The sequence below is a fragment of the Ranitomeya variabilis genome, chromosome 1 (assembly GCF_051348905.1).
Source record: "Ranitomeya variabilis isolate aRanVar5 chromosome 1, aRanVar5.hap1, whole genome shotgun sequence".
NCBI lineage: Eukaryota > Metazoa > Chordata > Amphibia > Anura > Dendrobatidae > Ranitomeya > Ranitomeya variabilis.
The window spans coordinates 832,151,304-832,173,298 of NC_135232.1; the positions used below are offsets into that span (position 1 = coordinate 832,151,304).

General features: G+C 42.8%; 1 protein-coding gene across 2 annotated transcripts in view; it reads left to right on the plus strand.

Annotated features, from left to right (window-relative positions):
- Positions 1-21,995, plus strand: part of CCDC158 (coiled-coil domain containing 158) — a 175,097-nt gene that overhangs the window by 88,508 nt on the left and 64,594 nt on the right. For both annotated transcript variants that reach the window (XM_077275754.1, XM_077275763.1), the window contains exons 20-21: positions 867-934; positions 16,010-16,147. In XM_077275754.1, coding sequence (XP_077131869.1) covers positions 867-934; positions 16,010-16,147 — 206 coding nt within the window. The remainder of the gene's footprint in view (positions 1-866; positions 935-16,009; positions 16,148-21,995) is intronic.

The following is a 21,995-nucleotide window of genomic DNA, read 5'->3' on the forward strand; positions in this document are numbered from 1 at the left end:
CACCAAAATTCCTGTAGTTGTTCAATAGTGGAATTAATCATCAAAAATATGCTTAATAATTGTGCACACAGTATATTTAGTGACATATGACTATCTCTTTTAAGGGCAGACAAATTGATAGTTCGAAAATTTCAAATTCTTTAAAAGTTTGACAAGTTTTCAATATTTAATAAAAAAAAAAAAAACGCAAATCATGTTAACCTTAATTTACCATTAACTTAAGGCACAATATGTCATGAAAATACAGTCTCATAGTCATCGAAATATGTGGAAGCATTCCAGAGCTCTTGCAAAAAATTTACACATGACCAATTTTTAAAATGTGGTCTGGACAAGAAGGTTAAAACAGGCTTTGGGGTTAAAAGTCCAATTTTTAATAGGATTATGCCATCTACAAGGTGCTTTGCTTGGTTTGAGCAATCTTTTTGTATTGACCAGCTTTGTTTAGTTTTGCACAGAGCCAAAGTAGGTCTGCCTTAAAGGTAGATGAGGCCTCTCAATTATCTTTGCATGCCTTCAAATGAAAAATAAGTGATTGCATGCTCAATATTAGATTGCATGCTCCGTAGCTATACCTGATTGCTGGAGCGCTAGGGGTTTTATATTTATCAACATGGGTATTGGTAAATAGGGATCTTTAAATTTCTTCTTCATTCGTACCTGAGATCTAATGTGATCACTCATTTTTTTGTGTAGTTTATAGAAACATCACTTCATTTTGGCCCGGTATAGTCTATATTTGCCGATACTGCATGATTTTAGTTTATATGTTACATAAATACTAAATTACTTATCTCCTATATATCCTAAAATATTTAATATAATATGGCTGATCTACTGGTTAATGTTGTAATATCTACTTTTAGAGAATCATTAAGGTTATTCACAGCAGACTTCAAAGACGAAGAAAACACTTTGTCCGTTGATGGCAGTGGTGAGTTGAGAAATACAATTTCAAGAAAATATATACAATTATTTCACACATTTTAATGTCCTACTTTTAAAATGTTCACTCCTCATCATTGAAATTGAAACACAATGAGGAAAAGTCATAGAATTTGAAAAATTACAGGAACAATTGTTAATACTATCCAAATTATGAAATAATGTAAACAAAATTTGAAAGAATGAGTCATGCATGCAGAAATACATGGACTTACATACCGTGGCATGTTATCAAAGAAGTAATTAACGGTTGTCTGAGGAATGTTTTGCCTTGTTGAATGTACTTGAGCAAACAAATCATTGAGTTCCACTCTATCGGCTTCTTTTGCAATTACCGGCTAATGACGTCCCAGATGTGTCCAATGGGAGAAATGTCTAAAGATGCTGCAGGTCATGGTATCATGCTTAGGCCACACAGGCTGATCACAGTAACTTGAATAACATAGGTCCTGGCAATTTTGTCTTGAAAGACAGCTACTGCGATACTTTCATATTTTCCCATCAAGGCCTTTTCATGGCATAGCCCACTAGGTCTCTGGACCAATATTAGGCTATCATTGTGTCAAAGACTAAAACTAGATTAATCACTGAACATAGACCTTCATTCCAGCCCCTATCACCAGCTTGTTCTGCACCAAGATAACCTTTGAGAGCAATGACGTGAGGTCAGTGGAACACCTGTAGCTGGATTTCTGATTTGTAGCACAATTCATGCAAAAGCATTCTGATGATTTCAGTAGACACTGTTTGATGCCTTAAGCTTGGTATATACCATCTAATTTCACTTACAGTAAACAATGAATCACTATGTGCCTTTCAGAGAATCTCAACAGGCAGCATGATCAACACCATAAAGATGCCTTCACAACTGAATGTGACACTAGTCCTACTCCTGAGATTTTGGGGTCAGGTGATATAATGTATGATAGCCAAACTCCTCTCGTCTTCAGTTAGGTAAACTATCAGCTCAGTGTTACATTGCTTTGAAACGCGTCGACTGGGTCATGTCGACCATGTACATTTTTTTTTGTATGCACTATAATTTCTTTTGAAAAAGAAAAGAAAAGGAAAATCCTGTCCTGTTGAGCCAGACTCCATTTTTTGCTATTTTACATTTCTTTGTTCATGGAGCCAGTGGTACAACCATTTCCCAGTGTCAAAGGAGCTATTTTTAGACATGACAATGGCAAACTGCATTTTGTTTATGGTGCTATGTCCAGTTAGCCTGGTCTAAATGTTCTTCTATGGCCTGCAGTATTTCCGGACGGGTCCCCCACACAGCATATCCAGGACATCATTGGTCATCAATTACAATGTCAGCAGTGGATCTTGATGATTTACATATCAGAACATTCCTCAGACACCCATTAATAACCTTACTGATAGCATGCCAAGGCATTTACAGTGGCTTGCAAAAATATTCACCCCCTAGCATTTTCCGCTTTTTGCTACCTCACAACCTGGAATTTCACTGTTTGTTTTTTTTAAGGTTAGCATCAGTTCATGTAAAGAACATGCTTACAACTGTAAACATTTGGTTTTTTTATTGTGAAGCAAACAACAAATAGTACAAAATATTGAAAACTTCAGTGTGCATATCTATTCACAACCCTAAAGTCAGTACTTTATAGAGCCTCCTTTTGCAGCAATTACAGCTGCAAGTTGCTTTATATAAGTTTCTATAAGGTTTCCATATCTTACCACTTGGATTTTTTGCCCATTCCTCAAGGCAAAACAGCTCCAGCTCCTTCAAAGTAGATAGTTTCATCTGGTGAACAGCAATTTACAAGTCTGACCACAGATTCTCAATTGGTTTAATGTCTGGACTTTGACTAGGCTATTCCAAAACATTTACACATTTCCTCTTAAACCAATCGAGTGTTGCTTTAACAGTATGATTTGGGTCACTGTCTTGTTGGAAAGTGAGCCTCTGTCCCAGTCTCAAATCACTGACAGACTGAAACTGGTCTGCTCAAGAATATCCCTGTATTTTGCACCATCCATCTTCCCCTCAACTCGGAACATTTTCCATGTCCCTACTGCCGAAAACCTTTCTCACAGCATGATGCTGCCACCATGTTTCAATGTGGGGATGGTGTTCTTGGGACGATGAGCTGTGTTGGTTTGGCACCAGACATAGTATTTGATCTCATCTGACCACAGCACCTTCCTCCATACATTTGGGGAGTCTCCCATATGTGGTGAATTTCCTAGACCTAGCATAGGGGTAGACCATACCAACTTGATTACTAAGAGTTTCTGCAAAGATATGATCTCAAATAGTTTTATGCCTCTCACAAGTTGTCACTTGCCGACAAGGTTGTTGAACATCCCCAAAGGTAATTTCACCCATATTAAAAGGAGCTGCACAGATATTAATAATTATAAAGAGGAGGTTGATTTTGTAAATTTTCACATCAAAGGGCTATAATCCAGATTTATTGGAGGCCAAAATGAAGGAGGCGCAAAACTTGGCCAAGCCATCAGAGAATCATCAACAACCTGCAGCATACAAGAGTAAGTTGGTCTAGTCCCTATCATCCCACAATATCACAATAACTATGGAAAAATTTTAAAAATCATCTCCAAATATTGGCATATCTTAAAACAGGGCAAGGTCATCGGGGAATTTTTACTCCCCTACCCCAGATTTGTTTTTAGATGTGCACAAACTGTAGAGAATGGTATTGCATCCACAAGTAAAGGTAACCCTATGCCCATTAAACAAAACTATACCTGTCTTTTAAACCAAGGGGGATTCTTACCCTGCATGCACTGTCCTTGCTGTAGAATGTGTTCAATGAAGAGGTTCCATCAAAGGTTTTTCACAAATTCAGAAAGGACAAACAATATGAAATCAAAGACAATATTACATGCTCCATTATAGGAGTCATCTATGTCATACAATGCCCATGTCAAAAGACCTATGTGGGCATAACCAAACGGATTCTGTCCATTAGGGTAAAGGAAGACATTAATAATAAAAAAAGATTTTTAGGTCACCCTTTATCCCGTGATTTTAAGGAGGTTCTTAACCAATCCTATAAGGGACTTAATTTTTATGGCATTCAGACTGTTTCAAAGCAATGGAAGGGAGGGGATTATTTGGGCCAAATGTCTACAGCAGAATTGTGATGGATTTTTTCACTAAACTCCTTGGCCCTACAGGGCCTACACCATGATATAGAACTTTGTGCAGAACTCTTTTCCTCTCCTCCCTCATTTTCTCTTTCTTTTTCCCCCTTCTCCCCTTTTATGCACCTATTCAATCCGGTTGCGAATACATATTGATTGAAAATTCTTGGGCATAAATTGATGATTTAAAATTTCCTGGGCATACATCATTTTTTAGTATTGACACTATGCTACCTCCAAAACATATGATACTCCTCCTTTTTGACACAATGTGATTTTTTATTAAGATTATTATGCACATTTTGTATGTAGAAATTAGAATTCTTAAGGGCAACCAAGTAGAAAATGGGCATATCATAACACAAGCATGTACCTCCTGTTTTTGCTATTTCTTATATAATCTCATGCAAAAAACACATACCCAATGGAAATATTGGGCAAATAATGCATACAGCTCATTGCTAGATATTTCCACATACTGTATACAGTATATCTATATGTAACCTTGTAGCTAAAAATAACCATTATCTTCATCATAACTGCCAATAATAATATATTTTAATACATTTTCACCATCGCCATTTGATATGTGGCATAGTTGATACTAATATCCATTAACACTGACCATAATTGCCTAAAGAAGCTTCCAAGTACAGATATTTATATATATATATATATATATATATATATATATATACATACATGAAACTCAAAAAAGAAGGCAGCACTCCATTTTTCTTAATAAATGTGCAGGATTTTAATCAGACCCACATGTTTCGGCTCTCAGTGAGCACTTGAGAAAGGCTCACTTAGAGCCGAAATGTTGCACAGACATGTGGGTCTGATAAAAATCCTGCACATTTATTAAGAAAAATGGAGTGCTGCCTTCTTTTTTGAGTTTTATGGACTTTGGCTGACCAGTGGACAGGTTGCCTGGAGGCTCTGCACCCAGAGATAAGTAGTAGTGTTGTGCTGTTCCTTTTTTTATGAATATATATATATATATATATATATATATATATATATATATATATATATATATATATATATAGTTCATATTTTAAAAATTCATATTTTCTCATTTATTAAAAATATCTCACATTAAAATAGTAATTTTAAAACTATATGCTCATTCATACAAATGTAAAATTTACAGCAGTTTTATATATCAAATACTGTATACTTTGTTAAGCAATTGAATAACTTTTGTGGTAAGTTGTATAGATCACCCCTTCCTTTTTTATCAATATTCACAAGAAGGCTCAAGTTGCAGTGCTATCCCGGTGCATCAATTTGTGAGGGCAGAGCTGGGAGCTTTAAATTTTCTCCTGTGGTCTTCAATCCACATACCTTGACAAAAGGGAACCTAGAATTCCTTGAAACGCGTAGGTTGTGGAGACCGCAGAACTTCGTAGCTTCTTACTGTGACGTCACACTCGGATACCAGGGAGGCTACCGGCTGAAGTGCCCTGGTTGCACAGACTTGTTAGACTTACCAGAGGACTCTTGCTGCACCGCTTCCATTTCTAATTGCTTCTGGATACAGGATCCCTACAGCAGACACAAGTACACACAGGAGAATTCAGAGCTACAGAGATATCCCCCATCCTCCAGTGAGCTATAACAAGGACACTATATCAGCATACTGTATACCTTCTTTTTGTTACCCCTTTTGATGTTTCACATGCATAAGCTGCAAATTGTCTCTTCAGAGAGGAAGAGGGCTTGAACTCTAGTGCCACCTATTGGAAGTAGCAATTCTACAAGTCATTATCGACCATGTGTAAGGTGCAGGTAGTCATGGGTGAGGGGTTGTTGTTCTCCCACAACCTGATACCCCACAAAAAAATGGTGTCCCAGTTCCCATGTGCTGTGAGTGCAGTGCAGTTCACTCACATTTTGGCCGTAGGCCTTCGCTGTCTCCATGATCCTGGATCCAGGAGCAGTTGCACATTCAATAGAGGACACCTGGTTTGTTTTAACAAATTTGTCTTTACTGAACAGTTCAAGTACAGCCATCTTTAATACACAGTATTGGGCACAGCACCCTCTGTCACTTGCTTCCTCCATACAGAACATTTCACTCCTGTTTTCACTTTCATTATGGATTACCCCTTTGCTTGACCCTTCTGTCAGTCCCAGGGTTTCCCAATACGGCTCCACGGTATGCCCAAAATCCACAACATTTCCCTCACATGTTTCCTCATCCATCTTCCACTGTATGGAAGGGTTGTCAGTGCTCTCCATAGCTCCCGACTTGAACCCTAGGCTGCGGACATTGCAGAAATGTCTCTAGGGAGTTTTGTGCGACTTCATATTGCCAAAACGTCTTGGCCCAAGCCGTGTTCAGCCCACTGCCCCTTGAACCACCCCTAGCAACTGTCACCAACAAACTCTCCTCTCTCACTGACTAAACCAGGAAGGGGTTACCTTTTACTGGCCCTATCTTCTCCCACTTTGGGTTGGAACAATCACCAACTGTCTTCTTTCTCTGTCTGCCCCAGCAGTCAATTGCTTGACATACTTTACCTTTTAGTATGCACTAAAATTCCTATATCTAGTATGCCCCCAACTAAATCTTCCCCTTTCTAACTTAATCCATAAGTCCTATGCTATGCTTTATATATTGTAAACTTAACCCTAGACTTTCCCTATATACTATACATGAATAACATTACACGTTAATCATAATACGTTACATTAACTATGTACATTAGTATCTATGAAACTGTATTCAGATTCACATATTAATACAGTCACAAAAATACAATAAAACCATACACTTGGTATAAACACTTTACAAATGCATGATTGTTAGCTGAAATGCTAGGTGTCTGGCGGTAGCTATTTGTAGCATTATAAACTGACGCTTAGAAAGAGATTGGTGAATTATTTATATTCAAAACACGTGGTCAAAATTGTTGGTACCCCTCATTTAATGACAGAAAAATCCACAATGGTCACATAAATAACTTGCATCTGCAATCTTGCCTTACGCAGGCGTGTACTATGGACAACAGGGAATGAACTTCAATCCAATATTGCAGCCAGCATGCAGCCAGCGGGTAAGGACAGGGTGAATCAAACACCCGAAAACCCCGCCCCTATGGCTGAAGATTGTTCCCTCCAAATTCAGGTGACCGAGTCCCTTTAAATTTCTGAACAATATGTGCAGCTGTAGTCATAGGAACATCAAGCTGTTTGGAGATTGTCTTATAACTTTTACCTTTAACATATTTGTCTATAATTTTCATTCTAATCTCCTGAGACAACTCATTCCTTTGCTTACTCTGATGGTAATATATGATCTGGTCATGGTGTGGCTGTATTTTTTCCCTTGTATGTGGTATTATTCGATTACTATATGGTGGTAATATGTGATCTGGTCACAGTATGGTGGTATTTTCTCCTTGTATGTAGTATTATTTGGACACTATGTGGTGGTAATAAGTGGTCTGGTCATGGTGTGGTGGTATTTGTCCCTTGTATGTGGTGTTATTCAGTCACTATGAGGAGGTAATATGTGATCTAGCCATGGTGTGGTGGTATTTGCTCCTTGCATGTAGTATTATTCGGACACTATGTGGTGGTAATATGTGGTCTGGTTATGGTGTGGTGGTATTTGCTCCATGTGACAAGTTCCATTAAAGAAATATAAGTAAAAATATACCTAAAAAGAGTAATGGATATTTTACAAAATTTTTAACAGTAGAATAAGGCCCTGCCAAAAGAGTCTACCTTGTCATGGTTGCAGGCTTAGGAAATATTTTGGCCCAAATAAACACTGATGGCTTTGTATGTGATCCGGTGTTCTGTGGGAACTGTTAATATGTGATTAGTGAGGATGTGGTGCAGAAGTAGAATTTTTCCAAGAGTGAGAGGTGGGACTGAGGAAAGATCGAGACATAGAGGCGGAGCTGTGGAGGAGACAGGGCGGAGCCTGAAGGGCAGTCGAAAATGTTGCCTGTATGGAACCCTGAAATTCCAGGTGGAAGCCCCACCCTCAGGGTTATCTTTAGTCTCTGTGCTGACTCTCTGTTTAATGCCCTCCTTTCCTAGGCTGAGCGTTTTGGTGGGCAACCCTCTCTTGGCAGGTATCTTGTGGAACCATGTTCTTTTCATTTGATGGATTTTATAGCGCTCCAGAAGATTATCAAAGATTTAGATTTTTTTTAAAACCCAACCCTGACTTGTGCTTCTCAACAACTTTTTTCCTTACTTATTTGGAGGTCACCTTGGTCTTCATGGTGTTGTTTGGTTAGTGGTGCCTCTTGCTTAACCTCTTAGTGACAGATCCAATTTGTTGCTTAATGACCAAGCCAATTTTTACAAATTCTGACCAATGTCACTTTATGTGGTTATGACTCTGGATCGCTTCAACGGATCCCACTGATTCTGAGACTTTTTTCGTGACATATTATACTTCATATTAGTGGTAAAGTTTATTTGATGTATCTTGCGTTTATTTATGAAAAAAATGGAAATATGGCAAAAATTTTGACACCATTCTAAAAACTGCACCCCTCAAGGTGCTCAAAGCACATTCAAGAAGTTTATTAACCCTTCAGGTGCTTCATGTGACCTAAAGCAATGTGGAAGGAAAAAATGAACATTTAACTTTTTTCACAAAAAATGTACTTTGTAATCAATTTTTTTTATTTTCACAAGGGTATCAGGAGAAAATGGACCACAAAATTTATCGTGCAATTTGTCCTGAGTACGCTTATACCCATTTGTGGGGAAAAGCCACTGTATGGGTGCATGGCAGGGATCAGAAGGGAGGGAGCACCATTTGACTTTTTGAACGCAAAATTGGCTGTAATGAATGATGGTGCCATGTCGCATTTGGAGCCTCCCTGATGTACCTAAACAGTCGAACCCCCCAATTCTAAAGCCAACCCTAACCTCAACACACCCCTAACCCTAATCCCAACCCTAACCATAACCCTAACCACAACCCTAACCCCAACACACCCCTAACCCTAAAGCAACCCTAACCACAAACCTAATCCTAACACACACCTAACCCTAATCCCAACTTTAACCTAGCCCTACCCCTAACCCTAGCCCTAACCCTAACTTTAGGCCAACTCATTTTAGCCCAACCCTAACCCTAGCCTTAGCCTAACCTTAGCTTTAGACCAACCCTAAGGCTATGTGCACACATCTGGAATTGCCGTGGAAGTTTCCATGGCAATTCCGCAATTCGCTGCCGCGGGTATAACACATGCGGAATTGGCATGTGCATTCCCGCTAAACACTAGCGTTTTGCAAGCATAATTAGCTTGCAGAATGTTAGCGTTTTCCAAGCGATCTGTAGCATCGCTTGGAAAACTGATTGACAGGTTGGTCACACATAGTGTTTGACACGTGTGACCAACTTTTTACTATTGATGCTGCCTATGCAGCATCAATAGTAAAAGATCTAATGTTAAAAATAATTTAAAAAAAAAATAAATCGTGATATTCTCACCTTCAGGCGGCCCATGCAGCCTTCCCGCTCCTCGCGATGCTCCTGTTCCCAGTAATGCCTCTTGGCAATGACCCCAGATGACGTAGCATCACGCCAGTCCACTACGTCATCACAGGTCATTGCCGTGAGACATTACTGGGAACGGAAGCATCGCAACGATTCCACACACAGAATGAACATGCTGCGTTTTTTCCAGAATGCGATTCCGCTGAAAAAAAACGCAACATGTGCACAAAAATTGCGGATTGCATTCTACATAATGTGAATGAATATATATTTTTTATTTTATTTTTTTTCCCTAACTAAGAGGGTGATAATAGTAAATAAACCCCCCCTTTATTTTTATCTTGATCACAGTAATCAAAATGAACCAATCGGAAAAATTTCCTGTTGTTGCCGGGTGCCGGCCTGCAGATTTCGGCGGGCTCACTGCCCACCATTTTCTCCTGGAAAAAGATGCCAGCGGCCCGGGGGACTGCATGGGTGGGTGATCGGAGGACCCTATTTCTCTCTCCTCTGATGTACGATCACATCAGAGGAGAGAGAAATTAAATGGGAAATTGGACTTTTTTTTTTGCAGTCGCCGTTATACCGTTAATAACGGCGATCGCAACACCAGAGTCGGTAAAAACCAACCTGAGTCATGTTCTCTGGGTCCCGGTAGCCGAGACCCCGGAGAAATTCCGACTCTGGGCCGTGCTATACACTTAAACCTCAGCGCCATTAAATAGCGGTGCTGTGGTTTAAGTACCCTTAACTGCCGCCGTTAAAATGTGTATTGACAATCGTTAAGGGGTTAGTGATGTAGCAGCCTCTATGACCTTTTAGAAAAGGAGTGCATATACTGACAGACCATGTGACACTTAGATTGCACATAGGTGGGCTTCCTTTCACTTAAAAATAATAAAAAATAAAAAAATGTAGGGACACTAAACCACCGATTAGGCCCATTTTCTGGTATTATTTGCCACTGCAAGAGACCAAGCTATATTCCCATTATCAAAATCTCCACCTGATGAACCCCCCGACCAGAGAGGGAAATGCGTTGGGAGGCCACACAAACTTTTTTTGGGTAAACTTGTACAGGCTATACTTGGAAGTACTGCCCTTGTAAGTTTGGAAGCATTGCAGGGGCACGACATGGAATTATAGGGAAGGAATTCATCCTGCAGTGAAAAATATACTGGTGAGATGAAACCATTTTTACATGAGCACTGGCTACGATGAGCACTAGCACTTTATGTCTTGTCTGCATTGTTGTATGTTGGCCTTAATATTATGGTTATTATTAAAAGTTATGTTTTATTTAAATCTTTACCTTGCTGAAAAGTACTTCCATTCGCTAAGCATGTGACTTATGAAGGTTATTGCTGGAAACAGAAATTTTTAGAGGATTCATAGCAAAAGGGGTGAATACATATGCACATGCCAATTTTTAGTTATTTGAGCTCATAAAATTCTTTTATGCCTATATTTTTCCCACTTCACTCCCCCAACTTAGACTATTTAGTGTTGATGCATCACACACAAATTGGATTACAAAATTATTTAAACATGTTGTAACAAACTAGGTAAAAAGCCAAGGGGGTGAATACTTTCACAAGCCACAGTAAGTGTGGTTATTTCTGCACTGAATAAATCAAAACGTTTTGACATTTGTCTTCCACATTTTTATTATTTGAATATAATCAATGTCTACTGTAGCAATCTTGTGATTTTCATAATACCACGTCTTCTTTTTTTGGTGTTGCAATTTCAATGTTGAAGAGAGTATTTTTTTATCTGACAGTATACTCCCTATAACATGCATTATTCTGAAGGACAAAAATGTTGATAGCTTTTATCAAGGATTTAATTCTTTTAGCAGGTAACTCAAAACTTTCTATACATAGGGTGTAATGGTCCTTGTAGTGCCCAGTTCTAATGCTGTGATCTCTTGGCATGACTCCTAAGGTCCTTAAATATGAACCCACTTTGTTTTCACTTGAGTAAGTACTAGAAGGTGATGATGAAGCCAGAAATATATAAAACATGGATAGCCTTAAGCAGCACAGGAAGAGTGGTAAAAAGTAGTTTGCAACTCTCTTACAATGATAAACTCAAACATTACATGGAACCATCTATTACGTTCAAAACTGCGAAACCCTTTTAACCTTGAATCCTGTGGAAATAGAGGTCCCACTTGGTTATTTAAGTTGCCAACTTTATTGTCATATAGGTATGATAATAAGCTTTTCCGTGCCATTATATGCCATTTCTTGTAGTATTGTATACAGCATGTGCCTAGGTCTCTATATAAATCTGATACGCCTTTGCCTGTTCATGCATCAGAAAAGCAAATTTACCATACATCATTTTTTGGCAAATAGTATATATGTTGGGCATCAAGAAGCAATGCCCCCTCTTGCTAAACCCCACACACGTTTTGACAAGTGCCAAGAAAATGAGCTTACAAAAATTGCAAACTTTGTTACAAAACAATTTTTTTAACCAATGTTATGAATCATAGTGTTGAGCATTCCGATACTGCAAGTATCGGGTATCGGCCGATACTTGCTGTATCGGAATTTCCGATACCGAGATCCGATATTTTTGTGATATCGGGTATCGCAACAACATTAATGTAATAATGTGTAAAAAAGAGAATTAAAATAAAAAATATCGCTATACTCACCTGTCCGACGCAGCCGGGACCTCAGCGAGGGAACCGGCAGCGTTGTTTGTTTAAATTTCGCGCTTTTACTTGGTTACGTGAAGTCCCGGCTTGTGATTGGTCAGGGCGGCCATGTTGCCGGGACGCGGACCAATCACAGCAAGCCGTGACGAAAATTACGTCACGGCTTGCTGTGATTGGTCCGCGTCCCGGCAACATGGCCGCCATTAACCAATCACAAGCCGTGACGTCACGGGAGGCTGGACATGCGCGTATTTTGAAAAGCGCGCGTGTCCAGCCTCCAGTGACGTCCCGGCAACATGGCCGCCATTAACCAATCACAAGCCGGGACGTCACGGGAGGCTGGACATGCGCGTATTTTGAAAAGCGCGCGTGTCCAGCCTCCAGTGACGTCCCGGCAACATGGCCGCCATTAACCAATCACAAGCCGGGACGTCACGGGAGGCTGGACATGCGCGTATTTTGAAAAGCGCGCGTGTCCCAGCCTCCAGTGACGTCCCGGCAACATGGCCGCCATTAACCAATCACAAGCCGGGACGTCACGGGAGGCTGGACATGCGCGTATTTTGAAAAGCGCGCGTGTCCAGCCTCCAGTGACGTCCCGGCAACATGGCCGCCATTAACCAATCACAAGCCGGGACGTCACGGGAGGCTGGACATGCACGTATTTTGAAAAGCGCGCGTGTCCAGCCTCTCGTGACGTCACGGCTTGTGATTGGTTAATGGCGGCCATGTTGCCGGGACGCGGACCAATCACAGCAAGCCGTGACGTAATTTCGTCACGGCTTGCTGTGATTGGTCCGCGTCCCGGCAACATGGCGCCGTGACCAATCATAAGCCGGGACGTCACTGGAGGCTGGACACGCGCGCTTTTCAAAATACGCGCATGTCCAGCCTCCCGTGACGTCACGGCTTGTGATTGGTTAATGGCGGCCATGTTGCCGGGACTCGGACCAATCACAGCAAGCCGTGACGTAATTTCGTCACGGCTTGCTGTGATTGGTCCGCGTCCCGGCAACATGGCCGCCCTGACCAATCACAAGCCGGGACCTCACGTAACCAAGTAAAAGCGCGAATTTTAAACAAACAACGCTGCCGGTTCCCTCGCTGAGGTCCCGGCTGCGTCGGACAGGTGAGTATAGCGATATTTTTTATTTTAATTCTTTCTTTTACACATTAATATGGTTCCCAGGGCCTGAAGGAGAGTTTCCTCTCCTTCAGACCCTGGGAACCATCAGGAATACCGTCCGATACCTGAGTCCCATTGACTTGTATTGGTATCGGGTATCGGTATCGGATTGGATCCGATACTTTGCCGGTATCGGCCGATACTTTCCGATACCGATACTTTCAAGTATCGGACGGTATCGCTCAACACTAGTTATGATATAAAGTGTAGAATGCATTCCCAATGATTGTGAATGATTTACCTTGCTATATTGCTAGTGTAGAAAGGCATGCCTTCCTTCTAACAATTACGAAATTATTTTTCTCATTCTGTCCAAGTCTATACAGCAAAGCGGACAACTGACCTACCAAAAACTGGAGTGTTAACCTGTTGTGTCAGTTGTACTAATCAGGGATTGCAAACGAAATGCAATAAAAGATGTATATGATCCAAACTAGTACGTGAATAAAAAGACGTCTGAATGAGCCTGAATAAGTGTTCTTCTGTCAGCTTGTTACATAATTTTATCAGCTACTGTTTGTAGAAAAGTGGAGTGACAGAAGTTCACAGTAAGCTAGTAAATATAATTTCTCCAAAAATAATAATTAAAATATTTCACTGACTAATCCAATTGGAGTAAGAAAAACATTACAATTTAGACATATCTTTTAATAAAAGAAATACAAAAACATTCTCTTTTGTATAAATGTGAAAGTATAAAATATCCAAAACTGTCTAGTAATCCACAATGACAGTGGTATTTCTCATGGGGTCAACTCATGGCAGTAATCTTTTCTGATGAAACGCAAAGGGCTTTATATTGAGGACTTCACTCATATGATAATAATTTTGATTAGGATCTGCAATTTCAGATTGAATCACTGATCTCTGCTCGGCGTGTAACAGCTGAATCATAGATGCAGGAATTAATCCGATTCTTTGAATTGTGCCTGGACATGGATGGTGCTCATGTATCTTACATCGGCATCAAGAAAAAAAGAAAAAAGGTAGCCTAATGCTATTTTAGCGACAGCCCCAACTAAAATACAACATGTTGCTGTCAATATCCTCTAACATACAACCTCTACCAGTAAGAAATAGTGACAGCCCCATACAGCGTGTTGCTGTCAATATTCCCAAACACCTTATGCTTAACAACAAGACATCCAGACAGTTCCATTTAAACACAGCGTATGGCTGGTAAAAGAACACATAGATCTTATACTCATTGAAAAAGCATGTTAACCAGACAATACTGTTAATTGCTTGGAAAATATTGTGTGCTGCCATCATAAAAGCCTTTGATTAATTGGTGTTTCTTTGGGGGCTCCTACTCATATATATGGTAAAATCTAGGCAGAGCGCTTATTTATGAAACTCATCCTGAGGTATAATAAAAACCAGAATCTGATCTTTATCTGATGTACTGAGGGGGTAAATCTGAGTGCTTATATTATATGAGAAGGAGAAAAATGTAAAGTCGCAATAATAGTATTAAATAGAATAAAATCACCCCCAGTCAGATTCATAAAGTGGTGAATTACAAGCTTACTTTATGGCACCTTATACAGACCAGAATTGCAGACCCCATGAGAAATACCACAGTTATTGTGGATTACTAGACATCTTTGGATATTTTATACCTTCACATTTATACAAAAGACAATTTTTTATGTTTCTATTATTAAAAGCGGGGTGACAGGTAGAAAGTCTTGAAGTCTTCTCTAAAGGGAACCCCTGATGATTCAAGCTTCCAGACCCACGACCAGCCTGAATCAGACACTGGCTATGATATTGCAGCTATGTATGTTTTACTCTGAAACACTCCGCAGTTTGAGATAAACCATTGCTTGAAAAGCAGGCCTTGTAGCATGCATATCTGATTTCTAGCCAGAGGCAGCATCCTTACATCTTCTCCGAAAAAGAATTCCCCTAGACTGACAGATGTCTCTTTGTTTATAGGGAGAGACCTGTCAATCTAGTACAGCAGAGTGGAGAGAACACATTATGTCCCCTTGCAGCTTTTTAAAATACCGTATATTTTTCTGGAATTGCTGTAGTATTTCAGAGTGGAACATAAATTCATGCTGCTTGTGGTTTGAATCGCATGACAGGTTCCTCAACTTATCTAGACATGTCTTCATTCAAGGCAGAGGCGTAGCTAGGGGTTCAGCTCAGGGGGTGATAAAACATATGTAACCCTGATTACAGCTATGGTGGCACACTGATATTACCGCCATATGGTGACAGGTAATGGTGGATACCAGTCCTACAGAACATACAAGTGATAACAGTACAGTTATATGTAGTAACTTACAGATGACGTTCTTTCTGATAGTTGTTCATTTTTGAAGTAGTTTTTAAGTGCGCATGCCGATACAGTTAAGGGTAGGTTATTCCTGGGTGGGCCCGTCTGAGCGCGGGGCCATGGGCAACCACACCCTCTGCCCCTGTTAGCTACGCTACTGATTCTAAGTAATCCAAGTCAATATTTGTTTGCACAGTGCTGTGCCTTTTTGGGGTTATTATGCATCATAAATGATGGCTATGCCCTTTTAGAAGCCACTGGGTGTACTTTTTTATGCTTTCTGTTACAAATCTTGTTTTCTTTCAGTGAAGCCATGTTATGCCTCTTCTCCCAAGAAACATATCCCTAAACAAGAAGTTAAACCTAGGTCTCCAGTGCACAGCCTGCTAACCACTGCACCAAGTGATATAGACTTCGATGGAAATGATCATGACTTAGCTCTTGGTAAGTTACTTTAACCCCTTAGGGACCGAGCCAATTTTGACCTTAATGATCAAGCCAAATTTTACAATTCTGACCACTGTCACTTTATGAGGTAGTAACTCTGGAAAACTTCAACAGATTCCACTAATTCTGAGACAGTTTTTTTTTTTCTTGACATACTGTACTTCATGATAGTGGTAACTAGTGTTGAGCATTCCGATACCGCAAGTATCGGGTATCGGCCGATACTTGCGGTATCGGAATTCCGATACCGGGATTCCGATACTTGCCGCGTATCGGATACCGGAATCGGAAGTTCTAAGATTCAAAAAGCAGAAATTCAGCCAATGAGATTGATTCCAAGTGTGGGCACATCCTGTTTAGCATGGAGGGCATGAAACTACTGGCAAGGCTGTGATTGGCTGGTGTAATGATGTCATGATGCAGTTTAAAAGTCGCTGGCGCCATTTTGCGATCACTCTGCTGTGAATTCAGTTAGTGACAGGACGCTGTTTGCTGACTGAGGGACAGTTTAGAGATAGCGATTTGCTTCTTTGTGCTTTCCAAAGGCTAATTTAGCAACCGCTGTGTTCACCTACTATTCACCTTGCTTTTGCCTTGTAGCGCTGTTTTCACAGCGATCTGCAGGGTCTGTGTGTGTGTGTGTGTGAGTGCAGCCCAGTCTCCAGTCTGAGTGCAGCCACATAGGCCATCCATAGTTGGTTGTATTCAGTTCAGGGAGGGTGGTTCATTGCCTCATACTGTTCCTTTTTTTTTTTTTTTTCCCAAGTAGTGTAGTCTGCTGCTAATTTATTCAAAAAAATCCTATTAGTGTCTTTCCACCCGTCTCCAGCTAATTTGTGGAAAAACACTACATAGGATAAAGTAGAGGAGGGTTTTTGGGCCTTGCAGCGCCGTTTACGGCTGTCTGCACGGTCTCCGTGTGACTGCAGCTCGCCCTGTAATCTGTGAGCAGCTATAGCCTGGTTGTCTCCAGCTCAGGGTTTTTCACTGCGTCATACCGCCAAATCAATTTTCTTTTTTTTCAAAGTAGTGTAGTCTGCTGCTAATTTATTTTAAAAAATCCTATTAGTGTCTTTCCACCCGTCTCCAGCTAATTTGTGGAAAAACACTACATAGGATAAAGTAGAGGAGGGTTTTTGGGCCTTGCAGCGCCGTTTACGGCTGTCTGCACGGTCTCCGTGTGACTGCAGCTCGCCCTGTAATCTGTGAGCAGCTGTAGCCTGGTTGTCTCCAGCTCAGGGTTTTTCACTGCGTCATACCGCCAAATCAATTTTCTTTTTTTTCAAAGTAGTGTAGTCTGCTGCTAATTAATTTAAAAAAATCCTATTAGTGTCTTTCCACCCGTCTCCAGCTAATTTGTGGAAAAACACTACATAGGATAAAGTAGAGGAGGGTTTTTGGGCCTTGCAGCGCCGTTTACGGCTGTCTGCACGGTCTCCGTGTGACTGCAGCTCGCCCTGTAATCTGTGAGCAGCTGTAGCCTGGTTGTCTCCAGCTCAGGGTTTTTCACTGCGTCATACCGCCAAATCAATTTTCTTTTTTTTCAAAGTAGTGTAGTCTGCTGCTAATTAATTTAAAAAAATCCTATTAGTGTCTTTCCACCCGTCTCCAGCTAATTTGTGGAAAAACACTACATAGGATAAAGTAGAGGAGGGTTTTTGGGCCTTGCAGCGCCGTTTACGGCTGTCTGCACGGTCTCCGTGTGACTGCAGCTCGCCCTGTAATCTGTGAGCAGCTATAGCCTGGTTGTCTCCAGCTCAGGGTTTTTCACTGCGTCATACTGCCAAATCAATTTTCTTTTTTTTCAAAGTAGTGTAGTCTGCTGCTAATTAATTTAAAAACATCCTATTAGTGTCTTTCCACCCGTCTCCAGCTAATTTGTGGAAAAACACTACATAGGATAAAGTAGAGGAGGGTTTTTGGGCCTTGCAGCGCCGTTTACGGCTGTCTGCACGGTCTCCGTGTGACTGCAGCTCGCCCTGTAATCTGTGAGCAGCTATAGCCTGGTTGTCTCCAGCTCAGGGTTTTTCACTGCGTCATACCGCCAAATCAATTTTCTTTTTTTTCCAAATAGTGTAGTCTGCTGCTAATTTATTCAAAAAAATCCTATTAGTGTCTTTCCACCCGTCTCCAGCTAATTTGTGGAAAAACACTACATAGGATAAAGTAGAGGAGGGTTTTTGGGCCTTGTAGCGCCGTTTACGTCTGTCTGCACGGTCTCCGTGTGACTGCAGCTCTATCTGTTGTCAGTTCAGCCCCCAAAAAATAAATAAATAATAAAGTTCACCAAACACACCAGTTACACCACTTTACATTTCTGTAGGCCACATTAGCTCATATTAAAGTCTAGTCCACACTTTAGATAATTAGTGCTTCTTATACCTGTTAGGAGGAGTTGCTCAGGAATAAGCACACAAATCCGTTAGTACTTTTCTGCTTATCTTTATCAGTCAACCAAGATGAAGAAGGCAGTGAGTAAGGCACGGGGGCGTGGGAGCCGTCGCGGAGCAGGGAGGGGACGTGGGGATTCTGTGCCTGCTGCGGGCACCGGTGACTCATCAGCACCCACTTTCACCAGGCAACAGTCGTTCATGCGAAGCTTTGTGTCCGAGCGCCGTACACCGCTGCTGCGTGAAGAACAAATTGAAGCTGTTGTCGGATGGATGGCAGCTAATGCATCAACTTCCATTAGTGCCACATCCTCTCAGACACAGAGCACTGGAGAGCAGCCATCTGTCTCTTCACCACCTGCCAAATTGCCCAGGCAGACAGAGAGCCCAGGACAGGAGCCGTCTCTACTTCTGTTCTCTGAATCTCTTGGCTTGGAAACAGGGGGCCAGCCAAGCAGCATTGGAGAAATGGAAGAAGAGGCAGGGTGCAGTGATGCCCAACAGCTTTTTCTGTCTTCCTCTGAAGAGGCGGGTGGGCCAGTGGCTCCGGTCACCACATCGCAGGCCGCATCAGCTGATGATGACACTCAGGTGCCACTTACTGGTGCGTGCTCTGCTGCTGAGACTACCCAGGAGGAGCAGTTGGGGGCAGAGGGTAGTGTAGATGATGAGGTCCTCGACCCATCTTGGCGTGAGGGACAGGAAGGTGGTGGGAGCAGCTCTGAGGAAGAGATTCCCCGTACGGCCCAAAGAGGGAGAGGGAGGGGGAAGACTGCGGATCCTGCAGCCTCCGCTTTGGCACCCGTTAGGAGCATGTCTCTTCCAAAAGCCAAAAAGGGCGCTCCCAAGACTTGCAGTGCCTGGTCCTTTTTTGACACAGTTGCAGATGACATTTGCTATGTCAGATGCAACGTGTGTCATCAAAAAGTCAAAAGAGGGAAAAATGTCAGCAACCTCAATACCTCCAACATGTGGAAACATGTGCGCAACAGGCACCCGGCGGAGTTAGAAAAACACACTGAAGAGGTAGGCCAACCAACAGCGGCAGCTACCACCTCTTCAGCTCGTGTTGCCTCTTCCTCTACCTCACACGCAGCTGGTTCGGCGTCCTCCCAGGATCGCCGTGGAAGAACCTCTGCCCCTGTTGTCCAGAGACCCGCTGTAATTCCACCCGCAGCGCCACTTTCCCAGTCATCCACACACTCCCAGCCCAGTCTACAGCCATCGGTAGTACAGGCATGGGAGAAAAGGCGGCCTTTCTCGTCAAACCACCCACGAGCACAGGCTCTGACTGCAGGCATTGCCAAACTTCTGTCACTGGAAATGCTGTCATTCAGGCTGGTGGAGACTGACAGCTTCCGTGACTTGATGTCATTGGCAGTCCCACAGTACAATGTGCCCAGCCGCTTTTACTTCAGCAGGCAAGCCGTCCCTGCCCTGCAGAAGCATGTGGAGGGACACATAAAACACGCGCTACTGAACGCCGTCAGTAGCAAGGTCCACCTCACCACCGATGCGTGGACCAGTCAACATGGACAGGGGCGATACCTTTCCCTCACTGCCCATTGGGTTAATGTCGTTGAGCCGGGTACAGACCGTGCGAGTGGCGCAGGACGTGTCCTGCCCACTCCAAGGATTGCAGGAATCCATTCTGTACGCATTGACTCCTCCTCTTACACCAGTTCCTCAGAATCATCGCTGCAGGAGCCGTCACAGTCCACCTCCACATGGACCCGTGATGAACGTGTACCTGTTACGACCGACATGAGCACAGCCGTGGCCAAACGTCAACAGGCCGTCTTGAAATTAATTTTCTTGGGGAATCGTAGCCACACAGCGCAGGAGCTCTGGAATGCCATCAAGCAGGAGAGCGATGTGTGGTTTGTGCCAGCGAATCTCCAGCCAGGCATGGTAGTGTGTGATAATGGCCGAAATCTGGTGGCAGCTCTGGGCCTCGGCAACCTCACTCACATCCCATGTCTGGCACATGTGCTCAATTTGGTCGTGCAGAGCTTTTTGAGGGACTATCCGGATCTTGATGCACTGCTGCACAAGGTCCGCCTAGAGTGTGCTCACTTGCGGCGTTCCAGCACGGCAAAAGCGCGCATTGCAGCTCTGCAGCGCCGACACCGCCTGCCGGAACATCGCATCATATGTGACCTACCTACCAGGTGGAATTCCACGTTACATATGTTGGAGCGGTTGTGTGAGCAGCAGCAAGCTGTAATGGAGTACCAGCTGCTTCAGGCGCAAAAAAGTCGCAGTCAGCGCCGTACAGACTTCACAACCACAGAGTGGGCCACTATGAATGACGTCTGCCAGGTTTTGCGTCCCTTTGATTATTCCACGCGGATGGCGAGTGCAGATGATGCACTAGTCAGCATGACTGTCCCCCTTATCTGCCTGCTTGAAAAATCACTGCAAGCGCTAAGGGATGATGTTGTGGAAGAGGTGGAGGATGAGGATTCACCATTTCCATCATCTTCTGGACAGTCAGCGCCACGTGGTTCCTCACAAACGCGTAGGCAGGGGACCGTTTGTGAGGAGGATGAGGAGGAGTCAATGGAGGAGGAAGACATCCGTCCAGAGGAGGGAGTTACACAATTGTCCAGTACTCAGTGTGTACAGCGAGGGTGGGGTGATGACGAGCGGGCAGAGATCACGCCTCCAGCAGGGGACAGCGTTTCTTGGGCAGTTGGCAGTCTGCAGCACATGGTGGATTACATGCTGCAGTGCCTGAGAAACGACCGCCGCATCGCCCACATTCTCAACATGTCTGATTATTGGGTGTTCACCCTCCTCGATCCTCGCTACCGGGACAACGTAGAAAGCCTCATCACACCGTTGAACCGGGAGCGAAAAATGCGGGAGTACCAAGACACACTGGTCAATTCCATCATCTTCTCCATTCCAACTGAGAGAAGTGCTGCTAGTGCATTCCAAAGCAGCTCAGTGCGTCCAGGCCGTGGTGGAGGCTCTGCACAAAGAGGGAGCAGAAGCAGTGCCTCTGCCCAAGGCAAGACCAGTATGGCCGAACTGTGGCACAGTTTTCTGTGCCCGCCACAAAAGTCTACACCATCACAGACGGCTCCAGTCAGCAGGAGGCAACGGTTCCGTCAGATGGTGACAGACTACATGTCTTGCCCTCTTGCTGTACTCCCAGACGGCTCTTCCCCTTTCAAGTTTTGGGTCTCAAAGCTGGATACATGGCCAGAGCTAAGCCAGTATGCATTGGAGGTGCTGTCTTGCCCTGCGGCCAGTGTATTATCGGAACGTGTCTTTAGTGCTGCAGGTGGTGTACTAACTGACCGTCGCATGCGACTATCCTCCGATAACGTTGACCGGCTTACTTTCCTGAAAATGAACAAGGCCTGGATCTCGCCGGAATTTGCCACTCCTCCTCCTGATTGAATAATTAGGTCACTGTATACGTTATCCAGGTCTCCTGTTGTGTT